Source organism: Oncorhynchus clarkii, unplaced genomic scaffold, assembly GCF_045791955.1.
Source record: "Oncorhynchus clarkii lewisi isolate Uvic-CL-2024 unplaced genomic scaffold, UVic_Ocla_1.0 unplaced_contig_12732_pilon_pilon, whole genome shotgun sequence".
Classification (NCBI taxonomy): Eukaryota; Metazoa; Chordata; class Actinopteri; order Salmoniformes; family Salmonidae; genus Oncorhynchus; species Oncorhynchus clarkii.
This window is the reverse complement of record NW_027261043.1, coordinates 126366-150977: the sequence shown is the minus strand read 5'-3', so window position 1 is coordinate 150977 and position 24612 is coordinate 126366. Positions and strand designations below refer to the sequence as shown.

The following is a 24612-nucleotide window of genomic DNA, read 5'->3' as shown; positions in this document are numbered from 1 at the left end:
AGACCGAGAGAGAAATAGAACAGAGGGTGTGTGTGTGTGTGTGTGTGTGTGTGTGTGTGTGTGTGTGTGTGTGTGTGTGTGTGTGTGTGAGGGAGACAGAGAGAGAGACAGAGAGAGATAAAGGGAGAGAGTGAGTGAGAGTGAGAATGAGAGAGAGAAGGAGAGAGAGTGGGAAACAGAGACAGAGTGATGGAGAGTGGGAGAGAGAGCGAGAGTGAGGGAGAGTGGGAGAGTGAGACAGAGAGCGAGAGAGCGGGAGTGGGAGAGTGGGAGAATGAGACAGAGAGAGTGAGACAATGATAGAGTGGGAAAGTGATACAGAGAGTGAGAGTGGGAGAGTGAGACAGAGAGAGAGCGACAGAGAGTGGGAGAGGGAGACAGAGAGCGAGAGAGAGTGGGAGAGGGAGACAGAGAGCGACAGAGAGTGGGAGAGGGAGACAGAGAGGAGACAGAGAGCGAGACAGGAGAGGGAGACAGAGAGAGAGAGAGAGAGAGAGAGAGAGAGAGGGAGACAGAGAGAGAGAGAGAGAGAGAGAGCGACAGAGAGTGGGAGAGGGAGACAGAGAGTGGGAGAGGGAGACAGAGAGCGAGAGAGGGAGAGTGATACAGAGAGAGAGCGACAGAGAGTGGGAGAGGGAGACAGAGAGCGACAGAGAGTGGGAGAGGGAGACAGAGAGAGAGCAACAGAGAGTGGGAGAGGGAGACAGAGAGCGAGAGTGGGAGAGTGATACAGAGAGCGAGAGAGGGAGACAGAGAGTGAGAGAGGGAGAGAGAGACAGAGAGTGGGAGAGAGAGAGGGAGAGTGATACAGAGAGTGGGAGAGGGAGACAGAGAGAGAGCGACAGAGAGTGAGAGAGGGAGAGGGAGAGAGAGGTAGAGGGAGACAGAGAGTGGGAGAGTGAGAGAGAGAGAGCGACAGAGAGTGGGAGAGAGAGCGAGAGTGGGAGAGTGTGCTTCCATCCCCGGAACAGAGTAGGATCACAGCCTTGTGTTCTGCATCTCAATGGACGCCCAGCCACCAATACTGATGAGCCACAGAGTGTGTGAATTCCCATATACAGCGTTATCTGTTCTGGGTAAACGGATAGAAATCACAGTCGACACTGTCCCTAAACTTCACTTTGACCTGGGCATTCACACCCTTCACTATTCAGTATAGCATTGTTTCTAAATACATTAAAGAGCCAAGGGAGTCAGATTTAGATTTGGTCATGAGTGATTTGCTTGCAGTTTTCTCTGAAAGGAATGGAAGACGATGCTTAAAAACAAAAAAATATGTCTTCAATTCATAATAATTCTCTGTTTTGTTTCACCTTTAACGTTCTACGTTTTAATCCCTCTCAACAGATGCTAACATTCCATTGAGGAAAATGCTTATACAAATCTGCCCCAGATACTGCGGTGACAAGGGGTGTGATGTAACGCTAATGCCTTTACCTCTGACTGGGTTTAGGAATGTTTCGGAAGTGCTGTTTATTGGTCACCAATGGAAAAAACACCCCCCCCCCATGGACTCAATTGTACCATTTCCTCTTGTTCCTGCTATGGATGCTGGGTATTCATGACTTTGTTAGGAACAGATGCTTAGAGACCCTGAACGCCTGATGCTGTGATGAAACATTCATACCACTTCCTGTGGGATTTAAGCCCTTTACTCGGGGGGGTGTGTAGGTATCGTGGGCTATTACCCTGCGTTGTGTAACACCCTGTCACCAGTATTCCCCGTTCCCCTTGACAGAAAGACGATCCTGGTAAAGGTTGAGTGCAACATTCACTATTTATTGCACAGTTGGTCTTGTCCAGTCCAATGTTGTCCAGTCCTATAAAAGTCTGTTGTCTTCCTGCAACGCGGACTCAGTCACCCCTTAGAGGGAATGGCAACATTCACTGTGTGTGTTGATGCAACAGCTGGCATACAGGGAATCTATGAGGACGGTGCTTTGCATTTAGTTCAGACGGCTGAAAGTAAAAGTCAATGGTCTTCATTATGAAATCCTCGGGAGTTGAATTTACATTTGTAAACTGGTGTGTTTATCTCTAGTTTTTCTTTAAATCAAACATTTTGTGCTGTTCCTAAACCAACAAGTGAACTCCCACCCTCAGATGACTTTAAGAACTCTTAAGTTGTAGTGCAAATTTGAAATCAAAGACAAAAACACAAACATAACCCATGAAAATGATAAGGCAACATTTATAAATATATTTAAAAAAAAGTCACCCGGGAACTATCTTTGTTAGGAAAAAGGTACAAAAGTTTTGTCCTGCACGAGTGAGAGCGACATGTTTTTCAGTTCCTCAGCTGACTTTACTGCCTTATAGCCCAGCTGATGTAGAACCTTGTGACACGTGGCCTGCGTGTACTCCACCATGTCGTAGGACAGTTTCAAGCGCCAGCTCTCGGCGTTGGCCGCTGAGTCCCTCACTGTACCGTACTTGTGTTTAGCCGACAGCTCGGTGCTGCCCCTAGTGTTGGTCTGTATCCACTCCTCCACGCTCTTGTCCATTGGCAGACCCAGGAAGTCATATATCTCCATGGTCTTCAGCAGAGGGTTCCTGGACAGATCCTCGTAACGCACCAGCATATACTTCCCTTTGAGCCAGTGGGGGTGGCTGAGTCCTGTGGACACAGAGCCGAGGAAGTCCTCACAAACCACTGTCAGCTGGCTGAGGTCCAGGTTGTAGGGCCTCCGCCCTGTGGCCCTCCAGATCCTCCACAGACGGTAGGTGTCCCGGAAAGTCTCGATCCGCGACGACAGGATCCCGCGAGGGTCGCGCACCAACTGGATAACCTTGATGTTCAGCCGTGGATCCTCCACCAGCGCCCGCAGGTCCCCGATCTCCGGCACACGCACAACCTTGATCGCCACATGCCGCTTCTCGCGGCAGGCATCGGCCGCCAGGGTCATGTTGAGGGAGGCACACTTCTTGACGCAGTCACCCTCCTCTACATTGGCGTCGGTGGGTCCAAAGGCATCACACACGGGCAGTGAGCATAGCGCCCGGCTGGCCCCTCTACGGAACAGCTTGTCCGTGGTGTGGTTGGCCGGCGCCGGCTTAATGTAACTCTCTAGGAAGTAGAGGTCACAGCCGTAGAGGCTCCGCAGGAGATCGCGACTGGCACCCAGCATCACCCTGCGGTCGGCTGCGTTGCGGCTGTGAGATAGCCGAGGGATCAGAGTGGTCTGGACATGGTAGAGGGGCTCGAATAGGTAGAAGATGTCAGCATGCTGGTTGAGCAGCTGGCCCACGAAGGAGGAGCCGCTGCGCGTTGTAGCCAGCACCATGATGTGGGTCTTACGGGAGGCGTTGAAGCTGAAGTAGGGGTAGTCGTCGCAGCCGGCCCGCCCCTCTATGGGGGACTCTGTCTCGGGGCCTCCCAGGAGGCCACAGTTCTGGGGGCTTGGCACGGGGCAAAGCTGGAAGGGCTTGGAGGTGAGAGTCCGGATGGCGGTGTACTGGATGGCGATGGAGGCCAAGGCCAGCAGGATCACTGCCTTCCAGGAACATTGCATGGCTGGGCCACTTCATTTAGACGACGGCGGTCAGAGCCAAGTCATATACCTAAGGGGGAAGGAAATAATGGTTACACTAGAGAACAACGGCGGTCAGAGCCAAGTCATATACCTGAGGGGGAAGGAAAAAATGGTTACACTAGAGAACAACGGCGGTCAGAGCCAAGTCATATACCTGAGGGGGAAGGAAGTAATGGTTACACTAGAGAACAACGACGGTCAGAGCCAAGTCATATACCTGAGGGGGAAGGAAATAATGGTTACACTAGAGAACAACGGCGGTCAGAGCCAAGTCATATACAGTGCCTTGCGAAAGTATTCGGCCCCCTTGAACTTTGCGACCTTTTGCCACATTTCAGGCTTCAAACATAAAGATAGAAAACTGTATTTTTTTGTGAAGAATCAACAACAAGTGGGACACAATCGTGAAGTGGAACAACATTTATTGGATATTTCAAACTTTTTTAACAAATCAAAAATGGAAAAATTGGGCATGCAAAATTATTCAGCCCCTTTACTTTCATTGCAGCAAACTCTCTCCAGAAGTTCAGTGAGGATCTCTGAATGATCCAATGTTGACCTAAATGACTAATGATGATAAATACAATCCACCTGTGTGTAATCAAGTCTCTGTATAAATGCACCTGCACTGTGATAGTCTCAGAGGTCTGTTAAAAGCGCAGAGAGCATCATGAAGAACAAGGAACACACCAGGTAGGTCCGAGATACTGTTGTGAAGAAGTTTAAAGCCGGATTTGGATACAAAAAGATTTCCCAAGCTTTAAACATCCCAAGGAGCACTGTGCAAGCGATAATATTGAAATGGAAGGAGTATCAGACCACTGCAAATCTACCAAGACCTGGCCGTCCCTCTAAACTTTCAGCTCATACAAGGAGAAGACTGATCAGAGATGCAGCCAAGAGGCCCATGATCACTCTGGATGAACTGCAGAGATCTACAGCTGAGGTGGGAGACTCTGTCCATAGGACAACAATCAGTCGTATATTGCACAAATCTGGCCTTTATGGAAGAGTGGCAAGAAGAAAGCCATTTCTTAAATATATCCATAAAAAGTGTTGTTTAAAGTTTGCCACAAGCCACCTGGGAGACACACCAAACATGTGGAAGAAGGTGCTCTGGTCAGATGAAACCAAAATGCAAAACGTTATGTTTGGCGTAAAAGCAACACAGCTCATCACCCTGAACAAACCATCCCCACTGTCAAACATGGTGGTGGCAGCATCATGGTTTGGGCCTGCTTTTCTTCAGCAGGGACAGGGAAGATGGTTAAAATTGATGGGAAGATGGGTGGAGCCAAATACAGGACCATTCTGGAAGAAAACCTGATGGAGTCTGCAAAAGACCTGAGACTGAGACGGAGATTTGTCTTCCAACAAGACAATGATCCAAAACATAAAGCAAAATCTACAATGGAATGGTTCAAAAATAAACATATCCAGGTGTTAGAATGGCCAAGTCAAAGTCCAGACCTGAATCCAATCGAGAATCTGTGGAAAGAACTGAAAACTGCTGTTCACAAATGCTCACCATCCAACCTCACTGAGCTCGAGCTGTTTTGCAAGGAGGAATGGGAAAAATGTTCAGTCTCTCGATGTGCAAAACTGATAGAGACATACCCCAAGCGGCTTACAGCCGTAATCGCAGCAAAAGGTGGCGCTACAAAGTATTAACTTAAGGGGGCTGAATAATTTTGCACGCCCAATTTTTCAGTTTTTGATTTGTTAAAAAAGTTTGAAATATCCAATAAATGTCGTTCCACTTCATGATTGTGTCCCACTTGTTGTTGATTCTTCACAAAAAAAATACAGTTTTATATCTTTATGTTTGAAGCCTGAAATGTGGCAAAAGGTCGCAAAGTTCAAGGGGGCCGAATACTTTCGCAAGGCACTGTACCTGAGGGGGAAGGAAATAATGGTTACACTAGAGAACAACGGCGGTCAGAGACAAGTCATATACCTGAGGGGGAAGGAAATAATGGTTACACTAGAGAACAACGGAGTAACCCTGCTATTGATGCATATCATTGTACTATAGCCTCTAATAAAGAACTGAACTTGCAACAGTTGTTGTGAAGTATATACAAGTTATGTAATGATGCATGCATTAAGTGTTGAGAGCCTCAGTTTGATGTGTCAGTGCAGTGTGTTCTGTGTCAGTGCAGTGTATTCTGTGTCAGTGCAGTGTGTTCTGTGTCAGTGCAGTGTGTTCTGTGTCAGTGCAGTGTGTTCTGTGTCAGTGCAGTGTGTTCTGTGTCAGTGTAGTGTGTTCTGTGTCAGTGTAGTGTGTTCTGTGTCAGTGCAGTGTGTTCTGTGTCAGTGCAGTGTGTTCTGTGTCAGTGCAGTGTGTTCTGTGTCAGTGCAGTGTGTTCTGTGTCAGTGTAGTGTGTTCTGTGTCAGTGTAGTGTGTTCTCTGTCAGTGCAGTGTGTTCTGTGTCAGTGCAGTGTGTTCTGTGTCAGTGTAGTGTGTTCTGTGTCAGTGTAGTGTGTTCTGTGTCAGTGTAGTGTGTTCTGTGTCAGTGCAGTGTGTTCTGTGTCAGTGCAGTGTATTCTGTGTCAGTGTATTCTGTGTCAGTGTAGTGTATTCTCTGTCAGTGCAGTGTGTTCTGTGTCAGTGCAGTGTATTCTGTGTCAGTGCAGTGTATTCTGTGTCAGTGTAGTGTGTTCTGTGTCAGTGTAGTGTGTTCTGTGTCAGTGTAGTGTGTTCTGTGTCAGTGTAGTGTATTCTGTGTCAGTGTAGTGTATTCTGTGCCTCTGCTTTCTATGTGACCTCCAGCGATGCGCCAGATGGCTTTCCCTCTGTTGTGGCTTGTTGCTTCTACTGAATAAGCTGATATCAAAAGTCTCTTATGTCCACTGAATGCTCAATCACTAATGTACTGTTAGTTCACCCTCCACTAATCTCTGCCCTAAAGGCAGGGGTTGAGAGAGAGAGAGACAGATAGAGAGAGACAGAGAGAGAGGGAGAGAATCAAGTAGCCAGAAATATAAATAAAAATGAATTGTTTCTCTGACCAGCTAGCTTTTGTAATTGAAATAATATGTCTGTGTAGAGGTGAGTGCAGAATATCATTCACAAAGACATGTAAACCATCCACAGTAGCACAACGTTCTACGGTTTGAATTAATGTCATAAAAAGGGGGAATCCATAAAAAAATGAATTAACATGACAATTCAAAAGGCTTTGTGTGGCAGTGATACATTATGTAGGATAAATGCCTTTGTATTTCTGTACAAAAATGTGATCGCTCTGAATGGTAGTCAGTCACTACAATCAGCATTCATCATCATCAGCTCAGGCTCCTCTTTCGCCCCGAAAGAGTTCCGCTCTGATTCCACCTCAACCAAATTCACATTGTTACACCGGGAACTAAAACCCAAACGCTGAAAAATATAGACTTTTAAAATGTAACGACTTTATTCCAAACGATAGGCCTAAATGAACCTTGAAATATTAAAATATCATAATGCTCCCTCTATCCGATATCACTACAGAACAATAGGAAATGTAGGGCATTAGATGTCAGCGAAATAAGTCCAATGAATGGTAGGCCTAAGCATCTATTTGTTAATTTATTTTTTCTGTAGATAGTGATACCTATAGCCCAGGTTATTCCTCTGACAGACACTTGAGCAGTGGCCCAATATCATAAGAAATCAGCACACGATAAGAGAGCATAGACTATTACAATTGTAACAACGCATTAAACACCGCTTTGCCACTATGTGGTTGGAATAATTACGCCACCTGTAGAAAAGTGATGTTTTAAACAGCATGCGACTGGCAAGTAATGTCTACCGACAGAGCTAACGGTTTGTGTCCGTCTGTGCGCGCGGGGACGCAGGGTAAGCTTCTCTGATGCATATACGCTAAATATAAACATGTCATGCACCACAACCAACTAACCAAACATAATGGAAGGCATGGATTGGATATTTGTAAAACAATAACTTTATCCACACATTGGTACATGTTTTAAATGAGCCTACCCTGCTGCAATTAGATCGCACAATATAATGGAAACACATTGAGCACGTCTGTTTCCACAGGATAGCCTAGTTACCTTATTGACGGCTGTGTTTACGGACTGCCGTCAATCGCAAAGAAAAGTAGCAGTCGTGCGATTTTTCCAATCACAGACAACGCGTCTGGTTTCCACTAAAGCGGTTTCCCCGGTACGCTCCTCGGCTTTGTCCCCGCTTCTGCCATCGGGATAGCGGAGAAATAAGAGGAATATTCTTGCGCAATAGATCCATGAGTATTCACACTTAAGAAACCATTTACAAAACCGAATAGTGTCGGGAAAACACCCTACATGGAAAAAAATAACTGATTCAAATGAAAGATGTGGAACACCAGGAGCTTCGTGCACTGCATCCGTCGCGCAGTCAGGTTTCTTTCAACTGATGCGAGGAGGCTGTGTGCGTGTGAGGTAGGCTACACATGGACTGAATGTCTGGACCACCCCCAAACGCTCCTCTCTCTGGCTCTCACGCTCACACTCACTCACTCACTCACTCAAATTCAAACGCAGACTTAGTCAGGTTTTTAACCCATCAAGAACAGTTATCAGAATGTACGCAATGGCCACAATTATCCTGTTATTGGCCCCCACTGGGCCTGTTGTTTATTTGGATTATTGTACGAGATTATTTCAGAAACTAGAGGAGATATTTGCTTTTCAAATAAGATATTAAGATGTTAAGTATATAGTATGTATAAGCTGGAAGTAGAGGACTAAGCGTTGTTGTTCACTAGTTTACTCAATTAGGGGAGGGGTGGTAGGGTTAGAAAGTAATATAAAGGAACATATATTTAAAACAAATATGTGAATATAAATGTATATATACATACATACATATATACATATACAGTAGAGGTCAAAAGTCTGGACACACCTACTCATTCCAGGGTATTTCTTTATTTGTACTATTTTCTACATTGTAGAATAATAGTGAAGACATGTAAACTATGAAATAACATGTATGGAATCATGTAGTCACCAAAAAAAGTGTTAAACAAATCAAAATACATTTTATTTTTTAGATTCTTCAAATAGCCAACCTTTGCCTTGATGACAGCTGTCACGCCCTGACCATAGAGAGCCCTTGTTTCTCTATGGTGTAGTAGGTCAGGGCGTGACTAGGGGGTGTTCTAGTTTAAATGTTCTATGTTGGTGTTTTGTATGGTTCCAAATTAGAGGCAGCTGGTAATCGTTGCCTCTAATTGGGGATCATATTTAAGTAGCAATTTTTCCCACCTGTGTTTGTGGGATATTGTTTTGTGTTTGTGCATGTGCACCACTTCTTCACGTTGTTATTGGTTTATTGTTTTTGTTTAAAGTTTCACCGAAATAAAGATGTGGAACTTCAATCAACGCTGCGCCTTGGTTCGCTCATTACGACCATTGTGACAACAGCTTTGCACACTCTTGGCTTTCTCTCAACCAGCTTCATGAGGTAGTCAACTGGAATGCATTTCAATAACAGATGTGCCTTGCTAAAAGTTAATTTGTGGAATTCCTTTCCTTCTTAATGTGTTTGAACCAATCAATTGTGTTGTGACAAGGTATGGGTGATATACAGAAGATAGCCCTATTTGGTAAAAGACCAAATAGTCCATATTGTGGCAAGTCCATATTGTGGCAAGAACAGCTCAAATAAGCAAAGAGAAATGACAGTCCATCATTACTTTAAGACATGAAGGTCAGTCAATGCGGAAAATTTCAAGAACTTTGAAAGTTTCTTCAAGTTCAGTCGCAAAAACCATCAAGCGCTATGATGAAACTGGCTCTCATGAGGACCGCCACAGGAAAGGAAGACCCAGAGTTAACTCTGCTGCAAAGGATAAGTTCATGAGAGTTACCAGCCTCAGAAATTCTAACCCAAATAAATGCTTCACAGAGTTCAAATAACAGACCCATCTCAACATCAACTGTTCAGACAACACTGCATGAATCCTTCATGGTTGAATGGTTGAATTGCTGCAAAGAAACAACTACTAAAGGACACCAATATTAAGACGAGACTTGCTTGGGCCAAGAAACACGAGCAATGGACATTTGAAAAAATGTAAATAATAGATATTTAGATGTTAAATCGTATTTTAATATTTAGTTTTTAATTGTATATGGTACTTCTGATGCATGGATTCACACAGTGACTTCACATATTAGCATTATGTTTAGGGTGCCATTTTATTTATGCAATCCAAAAACATGTTTGACTGTTTCTGTTTGTGACTGGCACTCAATTAACATGTAATTGCTTCCTAAATATGGAGGCAAATGGTTTAGTAGAATCGTTGACTTACACCTACAATGTCCCCTGCAACTCTCACACCTTACAGAGGGCTAAAATACATCTGATAGGTTACATCTGCCCCAATAGCCTGGGTGTCAGTCTGTTTCTGCTCTCTTGCCAACTCCGTGAAATTGTCAAACTAAACAGGCAAAAGCACAAACACATCTGTGTCCAGGCTACTGCCTCAAAGCCTGATGGTAGCAGGTCATTTCAGATCACCCGGAATCTGACCTTTGAGATGTACTTTAAATTCAAGTCACTGAAAAATAGGTAGTCCTAAAGCTGTTCATATTGGGGGATACGGGTTTGGATTTTGAGCTGTAGCAGGAATGTTAACGTTTCTCCTCAAACCAGGCCGGCGTCAGCACTATACCGCCTAGAGCTCTGCATCTCCGAGAGGGAGACTCTCTAGGGGATTAACAACCCAGATATTGATAGGAGAGTGGGTGGGCTCATAATAAACATGAAACGAGCCAGTGTTACCTCGGAGATCAGTTCAGGATACACAGCACAGGGATGTTAAATATAAAATAACCCAAATTATTTTCACTCTGCAATATCATATGGCTAACATTCACACCCACCCACACTGCATATTAACCACACACACACACACACACACACACACACACACACACACACACACACACACACACACACACACACACACACACACACACACACACACACACACACACACACACACACACACTTACCTGGTAAAATAAGGGTTCATTAATTAAATCATAGATGTATCAGGAATCAAGGTAAGACCCAAGTGCAGACTGTGTGAAGTAACAGTGTTTATTGTAACAACAGGGGCAGGCAAACGACAGGTTAAGGCAGGCAGGGGTCGATAATCCAGAGCAGAGGCCAAGGTACAGGACGGCGGTCAGGTCAGGCAGAGGTCGGTAATCCAGAAATTGAGCAAAGGTACAGGATGGCAGGCGGGTACAGGGTCAGGACAGGCAAAGTTCAAAAACCACGAGGACGAGAAAAAGAGAGACTGGGGTAAACCAGGAGCTGAGACAAAACGCTGGTTGGTTTGAACAAACAAGATGAACTGGCAACAGACAAACAGACAACACAGATATAAATACACAGGGGATAACGGGGAAGATGGGTGACACCTGGAGGGAGGTGGAGACAAGCACAAAGACAGGTGAAACAGATCAGGGCGTGACAAGATGGGGGTCATTCAACAATCATGTGAACCGCTATTGTTGAACACAGAGTGAATCCATACCACTTATTATGTGATTTGACAAGCACATTTTCACTCATGGGTTTATTTCTGCTTGCCATAACAAAGGGCTTGAATACTGAATGGCTGAATACATTTCAGCTTAGAATTTTTGTATTAATTCCGACAACTTTCAACAAACAGACAAATCAGTGACTCAGAAGCCACCATTTGACATTCAACATTAATGTTGAAAAATAAGGTGTATATACTTCCTGAAGGCACTGTATGTTTTGTAATATTTGTGGTGGTTAAGCGCGGAGGGTTAGTAATCCCAGGAAGTGTGGATAGCCTATGTCTAGTGGCCACATTGACAATTATTATAAATCTTGTAAGCAGCGTTATGCCAAGGTGGCAAATGGTTATTTATGCAGGTTTTTCCTGCCTATTATCTTGCGTTGAGATTCCTACTTGTCTCGTGTTGGGTTTTGGTCCGTGTTGTGTAGCCTTTCTGATGTTTTATGGAAGACTGCCTAGTGAAAAGGAACAACCAACACTCTTGTCAAACATTGGATTCTTCAACTCTGCCATCATGGTGACATTCCTGATAGTCTATTCAAAATTGTTTGTCAAGGCCGTCGCTGTCCTCCATATATCACTGTCTGTCTGTCCGTCCATCTAGCTGTTTTTTGACTGGGCAAGCCATACTCATACCAAAACAAATCTATATCGTCCTCGTATGAGGCCATCACCTCTTAAATGTTCTCACAAAAACCATTATCCAAATAAACCATTTGTCATTGAAGGAAAAATAGATTTTCTGAACCAAAGCAACCCTGTTCGTGTTGGCTGAAATATCTGATACTTCAAATGCCAGAATGGGCAGATGGAGCGAGATAAAGAGAGAGAGAATGGCAGCTAAAAAAATGTGATAACAACTGAAAATGTTTTTGAGAGGTATCCTGAGAGGTATCCTGAGAGGTATCCTGAGAGGTATCCTGAGAGGAATCCTGAGAGGTATTCTGAGAGGTATCCTGAGAGGTATCCTGAGAGGTATCCTGAGAGGTATACTGAGAGGAATCCTGAGAGGAATCCTGAGAGGTATCTATCCTGAGAGGAATCCTGAGAGGTATCTATCCTGAGAGGAATCCTGAGAGGAATCCTGAGAGGTATCCTGAGAGGTATCCTGAGAGGTATCCTGAGAGGTATCCTGAGAGGAATCCTGAGAGGTATCCTGAGAGGTATCCTGAGAGGTATCCTGAGAAGTATCCTGAGAGGAATCCTGAGAGGTATCCTGAGAGGTATCCTGAGAGGAATCCTGAGAGGTATCCTGAGAGGAATCTGTATTTTTTTCTGGCGATGAACACATCAAAGGCTGGAGAATTTTACTACGAAATGAAACGCACAATGTGAAAAGCATGGGGGAGAGTACACAGATTAAATCCTCCTTTATCAAACAGAGAATGTGAAAAACATGGGGGGAATATTCTGAAAATATAGCCTCTTTTTTATTGAATTTGGGGTATTATTAGTCAATTACTGTTTGTAATGCATTTGTTTAAAATTCAATAAACAGAGATTTGAAAAGAAGAGGTACTAATCATTATACTATGATTAGCGATATCTGTATGATACTTGATTTTCTTCTCAATATTGAATATTGCCTTGAATGTTTTTAAGTCACTAGTACTAGTCCACTCTTTTTTTTTTAGCTTTATTCACAACAAAAATTTTACAAATGGCAGTCAACTGCACACTAACCCGTTGGGTGAGATGTAACACTGTGGCTTCAACTTCTCAACATTACCAGACAAGGTTACATATCGCTATGTTCACTGTTGTAGTAATGACCTTTGCATAAACTGTACAACCTGCTGGCCATGATCCCCGCCTGGGCTAACAACAAATCAATCCCCCCATTAAACCATATAGGTTTCATGGCATTTCACTCCATGTCTACGTTCACAATGTTGTGTGGATATACTTCGGTTGATGCTTCCTGTGGTAGATGTGCTATTGTTGTAACCTTGGAGATGAAAGGCTCTTGGATGTGTTTACTGTGGGGCTTTTGGGAGGCCATTGTTGTTGTGGACAGCCAGTCCTGATTCTCTAGCCCGTCTCCAGAGCCCCATGTCAATAAGCCCAGCTTGTGAAGCCATGTCAGGGGAGACATCGCGTTATTGGAAGGCCAGCATCTGCTGCAGCGCGATAGCCTCGTTATCGGCCAACGTTATTCTGCTTGAACATGTTTTAAAAGGACGGGGCGCCGACAGGATGAAACGACACGCTAACTGATTGTTGTTGTTTTCTTCCTTCTTCTCTTTCCCCCCATGCTGTTATAAGCACTTGGCGACAGTTTAGCGAGTCGTTTTACGTCTGGAAGTTTCATTCACAGCTTGAACAAGGCACACAAGGATTTGGAGGGATTTGCTTCAGTCTTGTTTGTGAAAGGAAGGGGGAAAACAGAGAGTCAGGGAAGGATCACCTGAAACCTGAGTGAGGGGAAAACAGAGAACGAGAGAGAGAAGGATTACCTGAAATCTGTGTGATGAAATACAGATGAAACACAGTATTTAATAACTTTTTACCCCAGCACAAGGGAAGACTAATGGGTCAATTTAAACAAACTGCATTTAAAAACCTCTTAAATGTAACTATATCTAATGTAATCTATGTAATTCCTGAAGTAATTATTTGTCATGAGGGCCATAAACAATAACTAGTAATGCTGCATACTCAAAGAAAGGTTGAAATCTCACATTTATTGGTATGAATTGCTGAGGTGTAGTCACTTCTGAGGACACAAGATGTGCAGGGGTACGAGGTCATTGAGGGAGGTACAGCACCAGTCAAAGGTTTAGACACACCTTCTCATTCAAGGATTTTTCTTCATTTTCACTATTTTCTACATTGTAGAATAATAGTGAAGACATCAAAACTATGAAATAACACACATGGAATCATGTAGTAAGCAAAAAAAAAGAAAAGTGTTAAACAAATCAAAATAAATGCTTCACAGAGTTCAGGTAACAGACACATCTCAGCATCAACTGTTCAGAGGAGACTGCGTGAATCAGGTCTTCATGGTCAAATTCCTACAAAGAAACCACTACTAAAGGACACCAATTAGAAGAGACTTGCTTGGTCCAAGAAACACGAGCAATGGACATTAGACTGGTGGAAATCAGTTAGGGAAAACAGTAGCAGCAGCGTATGTGATGAGTCTAAAGAGTTAGTACAAAAAGGGTCCATGCAGAGAGTTCATTAGTTAACCAATAGCTACACAGACTAACTATTTAGCAGTCTTATGGCTTGGGGGAAAAAGCTGTTTAGGATCCTGTTGGTTCTAGACTTGGTGATTTGGTGCTGCTTGCCGTGCAGTAGCAGAGAACAGTCCATGATTTGGGTGGCTGTAGTCTGACTATTTTTAGGGCTCTCCCTTATATAGTACAACATTTACTTATACATAGTTTGTGAAGCATCTATGTATGCATTATCATTGGTTAATAAGGGCTTATAAGATGTACTTTTTATAATTAACAAAATATCATACACTGAACAGGGATTGGCTCATGTCTGTAAACAACAATGTTTGGTTTGCACCATGGGCATCCGCAGTTCCTTCAGTCTCTGCTTCCTCTATGCTGAATGTGTACTTGACCTGGAACATCTCTCATATCCACACACTGACAGTGTACTTGACCTGGTACATATCTCATATCCACACACTGACAGTGTACTTGACCTGGAACATCTCTCATATCCACACACTGACAGTGTACTTGACCTGGAACATCTCTCATATCCACACACTGACAGTGTACCTGACCTGGAACATCTCTCATATCCACACACTGACAGTGTACTTGACCTGGAACATCTCTCATATCCACACACTGACAGTGTACTTGACCTGGAACATCTCTCATATCCACTCACTGACAGTGTACTTGACCTGGAACATCTCTCATATCCACACACTGACAGTGTGTGTACCTGACCTGGAACATCTCTCATATCCACACACTGACAGTGTACTTGACCTGGAACATCTCTCATATCCACACACTGACAGTGTACTTGACCTGGAACATCTCTCATATCCACACACTGACAGTGTACTTGACCTGGAACATCTCTCATATCCACACACTGACAGTGTACTTGACCTGGAACATCTCTCATATCCACACACTGACAGTGTACTTGACCTGGAACATCTCTCATATCCACACACTGACAGTGTACCTGACCTGGAACATCTCTCATATCCACACACTGACAGTGTACTTGACCTGGAACATCTCTCATATTCACACACTGACAGTGTACTTGACCTGGAACATCTCTCATATCCACACACTGACAGTGTACCTGACCTGGAACATCTCTCATATCCACACACTGACAGTGTACTTGACCTGGAACATCTCTCATATCCACACACTGACAGTGTACTTGACCTGGAACATCTCTCATATCCACACACTGACAGTGTACTTGACCTGGAACATCTCTCATATCCACACACTGACAGTGTACTTGACCTGGAACATCTCTCATATCCACACACTGACAGTGTACCTGACCTGGAACATCTCTCATATCCACACACTGACAGTGTACTTGACCTGGAACATCTCTCATATCCACACACTGACAGTGTACCTGACCTGGAACATCTCTCATATCCACACACTGACAGTGTACTTGACCTGGAACATCTCTCATATCCACACACTGACAGTGTACTTGACCTGGAACATCTCTCATATCCACACACTGGCAGGCTTCCCCCTGTAAGCCCCTTAGACTGCTTCAGATTCCAACCAGGCCTTTGCCCTTGGGATCTTCTTTGTACACTAAACCCACAGAGCTTTGTATGTCACCCTGCTGCACAGTCATCGCTGTCAAAGGTCTCTCAAATCAAATACACTGCATATCCTCCTCTACACATACATATGACTGGGTTGGATTCTGTGTCTTGATGAACGACTTTGTAATCTTTACAAAAAATAACAATATGGGAGTCTACTCCCACCTGTGAAAATATTTAAGGTTAAGGTTAATAAGGTTAAGGTTAAGGTTAATGTTAATGTTAATGTTAATGTTAAGGTTAAGGTTAAGGTTAATGTTAATGTTAATGTTAATATTGAGGTTACTGTTGAGGTTACTGTTAATGTTAATGTTAATGTTAATGTTAAGGTTAAGGTTAATGTTAATGTTAAGGTTAAGGTTAATGTTAATGTTAATGTTAAGGTTAATGTTAAGGTTAATGTTAATGTTAATGTTAATGTTAATGTTAAGGTTAAGGTTAATGTTAATGTTAAGGTTAAGGTTAAGGTTAATGTTAATGTTAATGTTAATGTTAATATTGAGGTTAATGTTAATGTTAATGTTAATGTTAAGGTTAAGGTTAATGTTAAGGTTAAGGTTAAGGTTAATGTTAAGGTTAAGGTTAAGGTTAATGTTAAGGTTAAGGTTAATGTTAAGGTTAAGGTTAAGGTTAAGGTTAAGGTTAATGTTAAGGTTAAGGTTAAGGTTAAGGTTAATGTTAATGTTAATGTTAAGGTTAAGGTTAATGTTAAGGTTAATGTTAATGTTAATGTTAAGGTTAAGGTTAAGGTTAAGGTTAAGGTTAATGTTAAGGTTAAGGTTAAGGTTAATGTTAAGGTTAAGGCAAGGTCAAGTTAAAACAAGATATGTAGAGTACATTTGAATGAATATGCCGTTAGGTTTCTTTTCATTTAACTATGTAAATATTATTTGATTGAATCCATGATTGCCGACCTACTTGCGGAGAAAGATGAATGTTCAACCTCATCCTGGTCTCCATTAAATATGGCCTTCTGCTCTGTATCGTGACCAGTGGTGATTTCAGCATGTACATCTTGGTGGGGGAAAACAAAACAATGTAGGATGCATGTCAGCAAAGCCACTACACAACACAACACAAAACAATACATGCACTGCACTATAACAGTGACCAATGGCGCCCACAAACTGTTAGGGCCTATATAAAGTTGTCCCAAAAGCAAGAGTCCCAACAGCAGTCCCAACACCTTTCCACTGCTACACCTGGCTATCAGAAGAACCTTGTCTGGCAGCAAAACAGTTCATTCAGTCTCATTTACTGAATTTAAAAAAAACATAGCTGATATGGCTGAATTGCTTAAACAAATGTGGTTTCTACCAACAATTAAGATGTACAAACTATGGCAAAAGGGGATGACAAGCAATTAAGAGGAAATCCGTAATTTCGATTAAGACATTAATGAGCAAACTAGGATGGTTGTAGTAAATGTAACTCTTTATTTAGCAATTCTGAAATGTACACGACAACATTCAGAACATGTGCCACTCTCACAGTGTTCTCCCTGTACACCAAGTCAGAACCGTAGAACAAATAAAAGGGGCACATAAGCAGACAATGAAAGCTCTTACCATATTCTATGATTACATTTCCATAAAACAGGTTATAGGCTACATGTGCACCACCAAGTCAGAACTGTAGGCGAAATTAAGAGGGGAAAATAGACCAAATGATTAGGTGGTGAGGCACATGGGCTACTAACAGCTTACTACACAACATACACTTAGTATTACTTTCTTAGCTACAGTTTACATATCTCCCTGGCATATTACATCATTATTGCAGCAGCATACAATACATTTTTGGACTTACCTTGTAGTGCTCTGCTCACTTGAACAGGAAGGTGGCACAGCAGTCCTTTGTGTGCAAATTTAGTTAGTCTGGCATTTTCTGGATTTATGGTGCTTTCAAGACAACTGGGATCTCTGAAAAAAGGTTGACTCATGATGACGTCAGTGATCTTCAGGTTGCAGGTCTACAAAGAGGCCCGAGTTCCGGATTTACAATTCTGAGTTGGATGACCGTTGAAAACACATTTTCCCAGTCAGAGCAAATATTTTCCTGAGTTCCCAGTTGTCTTGAAAGCCCCATAAACCCCACAAATAGAGAATGCCACTGAAGATTTCACAGTTCCCCCAAAATGTTTTTAATAAAAATGAATGACGGGTCCCCACTGATCATGACTAGCTTCTATTAGCTGGTGTCTCTTCTGTTTTATAATGCTCCTCAACATGTGCTGGCAAGGAAGCCACCCAGACATAATCTATAGTTACAGAGGTCACTATTGGGTGAAGAACTCCAATATTTTACTGTGTTAGTCGCTTTGCAAGATACTAATCCTTAGTCCTTCCCTGTCTGCTCCAGAGGTGGTCATCTGATAGCCTAGCGGAGGATAGGCTAACACCAAGCGACAGTCACAGGGCATTAGCCATAGCCGAGAGGAGCCTATCTCTAGCCCTTAACTTTAGCCTGATGCTAAGGTGTTGTGACACCGCCACAGCCAACCACTGTGATTCTGTGGTGCTTCTTCTTCTTCTGTTTTTGTTTAGTATGAAGTCTTTTTGTCATCACATCACATGACATGGAATTATCAAGGTTCTTGAGGTTTGATACAAATTTGTAGATAATATTCACTTTCATTCTTACCAAACGACCTGCAACTCAAAATGTTATGATTCATTCCCAAAGCTTCCATGTGCTCTTACAGTATGCACGTTCAAATGAAGTCATGTGAAGTAATGTGTATAGTGTGTATGTTATTGTGTGTTTGTGTGCATGTGTCTGTGTTTGTGTTGCTTCACAGTCCCCGCTGTTCCTTAATTGCATCAGTTACCTGATGTGGAATAGACTTCCATTATAGACTGGAATAGACTGGCCTTATGTAGTACTGTGCGCCTCCTATAATCTGTTCTGGACTTGGAGACTGTGAAGAGACCTCTGGTGGCATATCTTGTGGGGTATGCATGGGTGTCTGAGCTGTGCGCCAGTAGTTCAAAGAGAGAGCTCGCTGCATTCAACATGTCACTACCTTCACAAATACATGTAGTGATAAAGTCAATCTCTCCTCCACTTTGAGCCAGGAGAGATTGACATGCATATTATTAAAGTTAGCTCTCTGGGATACACAAAACTGGGGCCTGTAGGACGGGCTTCTCCCCATCTTAGCTACTGTTGCATCAATATGTTTTGACCATGACAGTTTACAATCCAGGGTTACTCCAAGAAGTGTAGTCACCTCAACACGCTCAGTTTCCACATGATTCATTACAAGACAATACACTGCTCAAAAAATAAAGGGAACACTTAAACAACACAATGTAACTCCAAGTCAATCACACTTCTGTGAAATCAAACTGTCCACTTAGGAAGCAACACTGATTGACAATAAATGTCACATGCTGTTGTGCAAATGGAATAGACAACAGGTGGAAATTATAGGCAATTAGCAAGACACCCCCAATAAAGGAGTGGTTCTGCTGGTGGGGACCACAGACCACTTCTCAGTTCCTATGCTTCCTGGCTGATGTTTTGGTCACTTTTGAATGCTGGCGGTGCTTTCACTCTAGTGGTAGCATGAGACGGAGTCTACAACCCACACAAGCGGCTCAGGTAGTGCAGCTCATCCAGGATGGAACATCAATGCGAGCTGTGGCAAGAAGGTTTGCTGTGTCTGTCAGCGTAGTGTCCAGAGCATGGAGGCGCTACCAGGAGACAGGCCAGTACATCAGGAGACGTGGAGGAGGCCGTAGGAGGGCAACAACCCAGCAGCAGGACCGCTACCTCCACCTTTGTGCAAGGAGGAGCAGGAGGAGCACTGCCAGAGCCCTGCAAAATGACCTCCAGCAGGCCACAAATGTGCATGCGTCTGCTCAAACGGTCAGAAACAGACTTCATGAGGGTGGTATGAGGGCTCGACATCCACAGGTGGGGGTTGTGCTTACAGCCCAACACCGTGCAGGGCGTTTTTCATTTGCCAGAGAACACCAAGATTGGCAAATTCGCCACTGGCGCCCTGTGCTCTTCACAGATGAAAGCAGGTTCATACTGAACACATGTGACAGACGTGACAGTCTGGAGACGCCGTGGAGAACGTTCTGCTGCCTGCAACATCCTCCAGCATGACCGGTTTGGCGGTGGGTCAGTCATGGTGTGGGGTGGCATTTCTTTGGGGGGCCGCACAGCCCTCCATGTGCTCGCCAGAGGTAGCCTGACTGCCATTAGGTACTGAGATGAGATCCTCAGACCCCCTGTGAGACCATATGCTGGTGCGGTTGGCCCTGGGTTCCTCCTAATGCAAGACAATGCTAGACCTCATGTGGCTGGAGTGTGTCAGGAGTTCCTGCAAGAGGAAGGCATTGATGCTATGGACTGGCCCGCCCGTTCCCCAGACCTGAATCCAATTGAGCACATCTGGGACATCATGTCTCGCTCCATCCACCAACAGACTGTCCAGGAGTGGCAGATGCTTTAGTCCAGGTCTGGGAGGAGATCCCTCAGGAGACCATCCGCCACCTCATCAGGAGCATGCCTAGGCATTGTACACTACTGAGCCTCATTTTGACTTGTTTAAGGACATTACATCAAAGATGGATCAGCCTGTAGTGTGGTTTTCCACTTTAATTTTGAGTGTCACTCCAAATCCAGACCTCCATGGGTTGATAAATTTGATTTCCATTGATCATTTTTGCGTGATTTTTTTTGCCAGCACATTCAACTATGTAAATAAAAAATATTTAATAAGAATATTTAATTCATTCAGATCTAGGATGTGTTATTTTAGTGCTCCCTTTATTTTTTTGAGCAGTGTAGTTGTTGACCTACCTACTGTCCGCCTTTATCCCATTATATCAATCTAAAGGACAGGCATCTGAAATGATACCAGTTAGATGTACTTCAGATCATAATTAGCTAGATCTACTTAACAGATGGGATACGATATCAACTCATCAGACCACTGAGGACCTCTGAAAAGGTCTGACAAACTCTGATTTCGCAATGAACTATTATTTCAAATTCACTCTGATACTTTGGGCTGTCCTAAATTCCAAGTATTGTTGGAATATACATTCCCTAATGCAGAGCACTGTTGCCAACCAACCTCCCAACCATCATAATGGAAAGAGTGATGTCCATCCAGACGAGAGCACTTCTTAATTTGATAATTGACTGATCCTAGTTCAGTTCGCTTGGTCAATACCAGGATAGTCAGTGGGTTAATGTGTGTACATGGCAAATATCCATCCATCATTCAATCAACATTTACTCCTGTCCATCTGCCTCACTCAACGAGATCCCATCTTTCTTCAATTCCCTGATAACAACAACGTGCTCTTTAACAGTGTCAGAGTGAACTCACGAATGCATCCCCCTCTGGCTTTTCATCATCAGACCTGAGAACACTGTTCGTATGCTCACAGAGTTGACAGGTCCTCCCTTCCTGTAAAGGATCACAGTCCCCCATCACATGACACGGAAGTCCCCTCCCCCCATAGTCTACATAACATGACAATGCAGTCCCCTCCCGCCATAGTCCCCATCACATGACAAGGCAGTCCCCTCCCGCCATAGTCCCCATCACATGACAAGGCAGTCCCCTCCATCCATAGTCCCCATCACATGACAAGGCAGTCCCCTCCATACATAGTCCCCATCACATGACAAGGCAGTCCCCTCCCTCCATAGTCCCCATCACATGACAAGGCAGTCCCCTCCCTCCATAGTCCAAATCACATGACAAGGCAGTCCCCTCCCGCCATAGTCCCCATCACATGACAAGGCAGTCCCCTCCATCCATAGTCCCCATCACATGACAAGGCAGTCCCATCCCGCCATAGTCCCCATCACATGACAAGGCAGTCCCATCCCTCCATAGTCCCCATCACATGACAAGGCAGTCCCATCCCTCCATAGTCCCCATCACATGAGAAGGCAGTCCCCATCACATGGCAAGGCAGTCCCCATCACATGACAAGGCATTCCCCCCCTTTCTCTTTCCCGCTACCCCACCTTACTGAAGCATCCAGCAGGGTTATAGCCCTCCCTGCCAAATCAAGCCTCCTGGTCCTGAGTAAGACAATCTCCTGCACCACTCCCCCCTTAAATTCCCACTAGCAGCCCCTCAGGCTTGGCGACCTGCCCCCCTAATCTCCCCACGTCTCCTTCCTTCTCCTACTCCCATGTGCCAACATCAGATTTCGGACCATGTGTCAGATCAGCCGAGTCTGCGACTTTTATCAGCATGTTCTCCAAAAACTGGGCAACGAACAAATGGGCCCTTTCAATCAGTGTGTTTACCTTAAGTATGGACTGACTAGCTGGTTGACTGACTATCTGGCTGACTAGCTGGCTGACTGACTGGCTGACTGACTGGCTGACTGACTGACTGGCTGACTGATTGGCTGACTGGCTGACTAACTGACTGGCTGGCTGACTAACTGACTGACTGGCTGACTGACTGGCTGACTAGCTGGCTGGCTGACTGGCTGACTGACTGACTGGCTGACTAGCTGGCTGACTGACTAGCTGGTTGACTGACTAGGTGACTGGCTGGCTGACCAGCTGGCTGACTAGCTGGCTGACTGACTGAGTGACTAGCTGGCTGACTAGCTGGCTGACTGACTGACTGACTGACTAGCTGGCTGACTAGCTGGCTGACTGACTGACTGACTAGCTGGCTGACTGTCTAGTTGGCTGGCTGACTGACTGACTAGCTGTTTGACTTACTGACTAACTGGCTGACTGACAAACTAGCTGGCTGACTTAGTGACTAGCTGGCTGACTGACTGCCTAGCTGGCTGACTGACTGCCTAGCTGGCTGACTGATGGACTAGCTGGCTGACTGGCTGGCTTTCTAGCTGGCTGACTATCTGACTGACTGATGGGTTGTCAGCAGACAGAACATGGAAGCTGAGCTCACAGTAATAAACTCAGACACACAGCACACTCTGCACCATGCAGTTTAAACCAGTAGAAAGAGGGTGATGCTTACAAAATGTGTGTGACACACCAGGGTTCAAGCCCAGGTCTCCTGTGTGCCGTAAACTTGTGTTAGCCTGTTGAGATTAAAACAAGGCATTAGCTATATGAGACAAACAGAGACTTCTGCCTTATCTGAGATAGAGGACATCCCCCATTCACCACAGACATAGAGGACATCCCCCATTCACCACAGAGATAGAGGACACCCCCCCCATTCACCACAGAGATAGAGGACATTTTCCCCATTCACCACAGACAAAGAGGACATTTTCCCCATTCACCACAGACATAGAGGACATTTTCCCCATTCACCACAGACATAGAGGACATCCCCCATTCACCACAGACAAAGAGGACATTTTCCCCATTCACCACAGAGATAGAGGACATTTTCCCCATTCACCACAGACATAGAGGACATCCCCCATTCACCACAGACATAGAGGACATTTTCCCCATTCACCACAGACATAGAGGACATCCCCCATTCACCACAGACAAAGAGGACATTTTCCCCATTCACCACAGAGATAGAGGACATTTTCCCCATTCACCACAGAGATAGAGGACATTTTCCCCATTCACCACAGACATAGAGGACATTTTCCCCATTCACCACAGACATAGAGGACATTTTCCCCATTCACCACAGACATAGAGGACATTTTCCCCATTCACCACAGACATAGAGGACATCCCCCATTCACCACAGACATAGAGGACATCCCCCATTCACCACAGACATAGAGGACATTTTCCCCATTCACCACAGACATAGAGGACATCCCCCATTCACCACAGACATAGAGGACATTTTCCCCATTCACCGCAGAGATAGAGGACATCCCCCATTCACCACAGAGATAGAGGACATCCCCCCCATTCACCACAGAGATATAGGACATTTTCCCCATTCACGACAGAGATATAGGACATTTTCCCCATTCACCACAGATATAGAGGACACCCCCCATTCACCACAGAGATAGAAGACATCCCCCCCATTCACCACAGAGATATAGGACATCCCCCCATTCACCACAGAGATAGAGGACATCCCCCATTCACCACAGAGATAGAGGATATCCCCCCCATTCACCACAGAGAGAGAGCATAAGATATAATCATGGATATCATGAAGATGGGCTGGAAAGGAGAGGGCACGTTTTCACTGATCTGTGTAATGCAGTGTTAGGAAAACAGGACTTCACTGATCTGTGTAATGCAGTGTTAGGAAAACAGGGTTCACTGATCTGTGTAATGCAGTGTTAGGAAAACAGGGCTCACTGATCTGTGTAATGCAGTGTTAGGAAAACAGGACTTCACTGATCTGTGTAATGCAGTGTTAGGAAAACAGGACTTCACTGATCTGTGTAATGCAGTGTTAGGAAAACAGGACTTCACTGATCTGTGTAATGCAGTGTTAGGAAAACAGGACTTCACTGATCTGTGTAATGCAGTGTGGGGGACGTGACAGTCTGGAGACGCCGTGGAGAACGTTCTGCTGCCTGCAACATCCTCCAGCATGACCGGTTTGGCGGTGGGTCAGTCATGGTGTGGGGTGGCATTTATTTGGGGGGCCGCACAGCCCTCCATGTGCTCGCCAGAGGTAGCCTGACTGCCATTAGGTACTGAGATGAGATCCTCAGACCCCCTGTGAGACCATATGCTGGTGCGGTTGGCCCTGGGTTCCTCCTAATGCAAGACAATGCTAGACCTCATGTGGCTGGAGTGTGTCAGGAGT

The 24612-nt window shown here is 44.5% G+C and overlaps 1 protein-coding gene across 1 annotated transcript; it reads right to left on the bottom strand.

Moving 5' to 3' along the window:
- Positions 1-2041: 2041 nt before the first annotated feature.
- Positions 2042-7910, bottom strand: LOC139403923 (carbohydrate sulfotransferase 1-like). Its single transcript, XM_071147129.1, has 2 exons — positions 7596-7910; positions 2042-3561 (listed from the first exon to the last, which is right to left on the bottom strand). Exon 2 carries the CDS (start codon positions 3510-3512, stop codon positions 2235-2237), a length of 1278 nt encoding a protein of 425 aa, XP_071003230.1. The 5' UTR covers positions 3513-3561; positions 7596-7910; the 3' UTR covers positions 2042-2234.
- Between the last annotated feature and the right edge of the window lie 16702 nt (positions 7911-24612).

Bases quoted from the DNA above. Each gene is read 5' to 3' on its own strand.
- LOC139403923 (XM_071147129.1), bottom strand. From the start codon at position 3,512: ATGCAATGTTCCTGGAAGGCAGTGATCCTGCTGGCCTTGGCCTCCATC.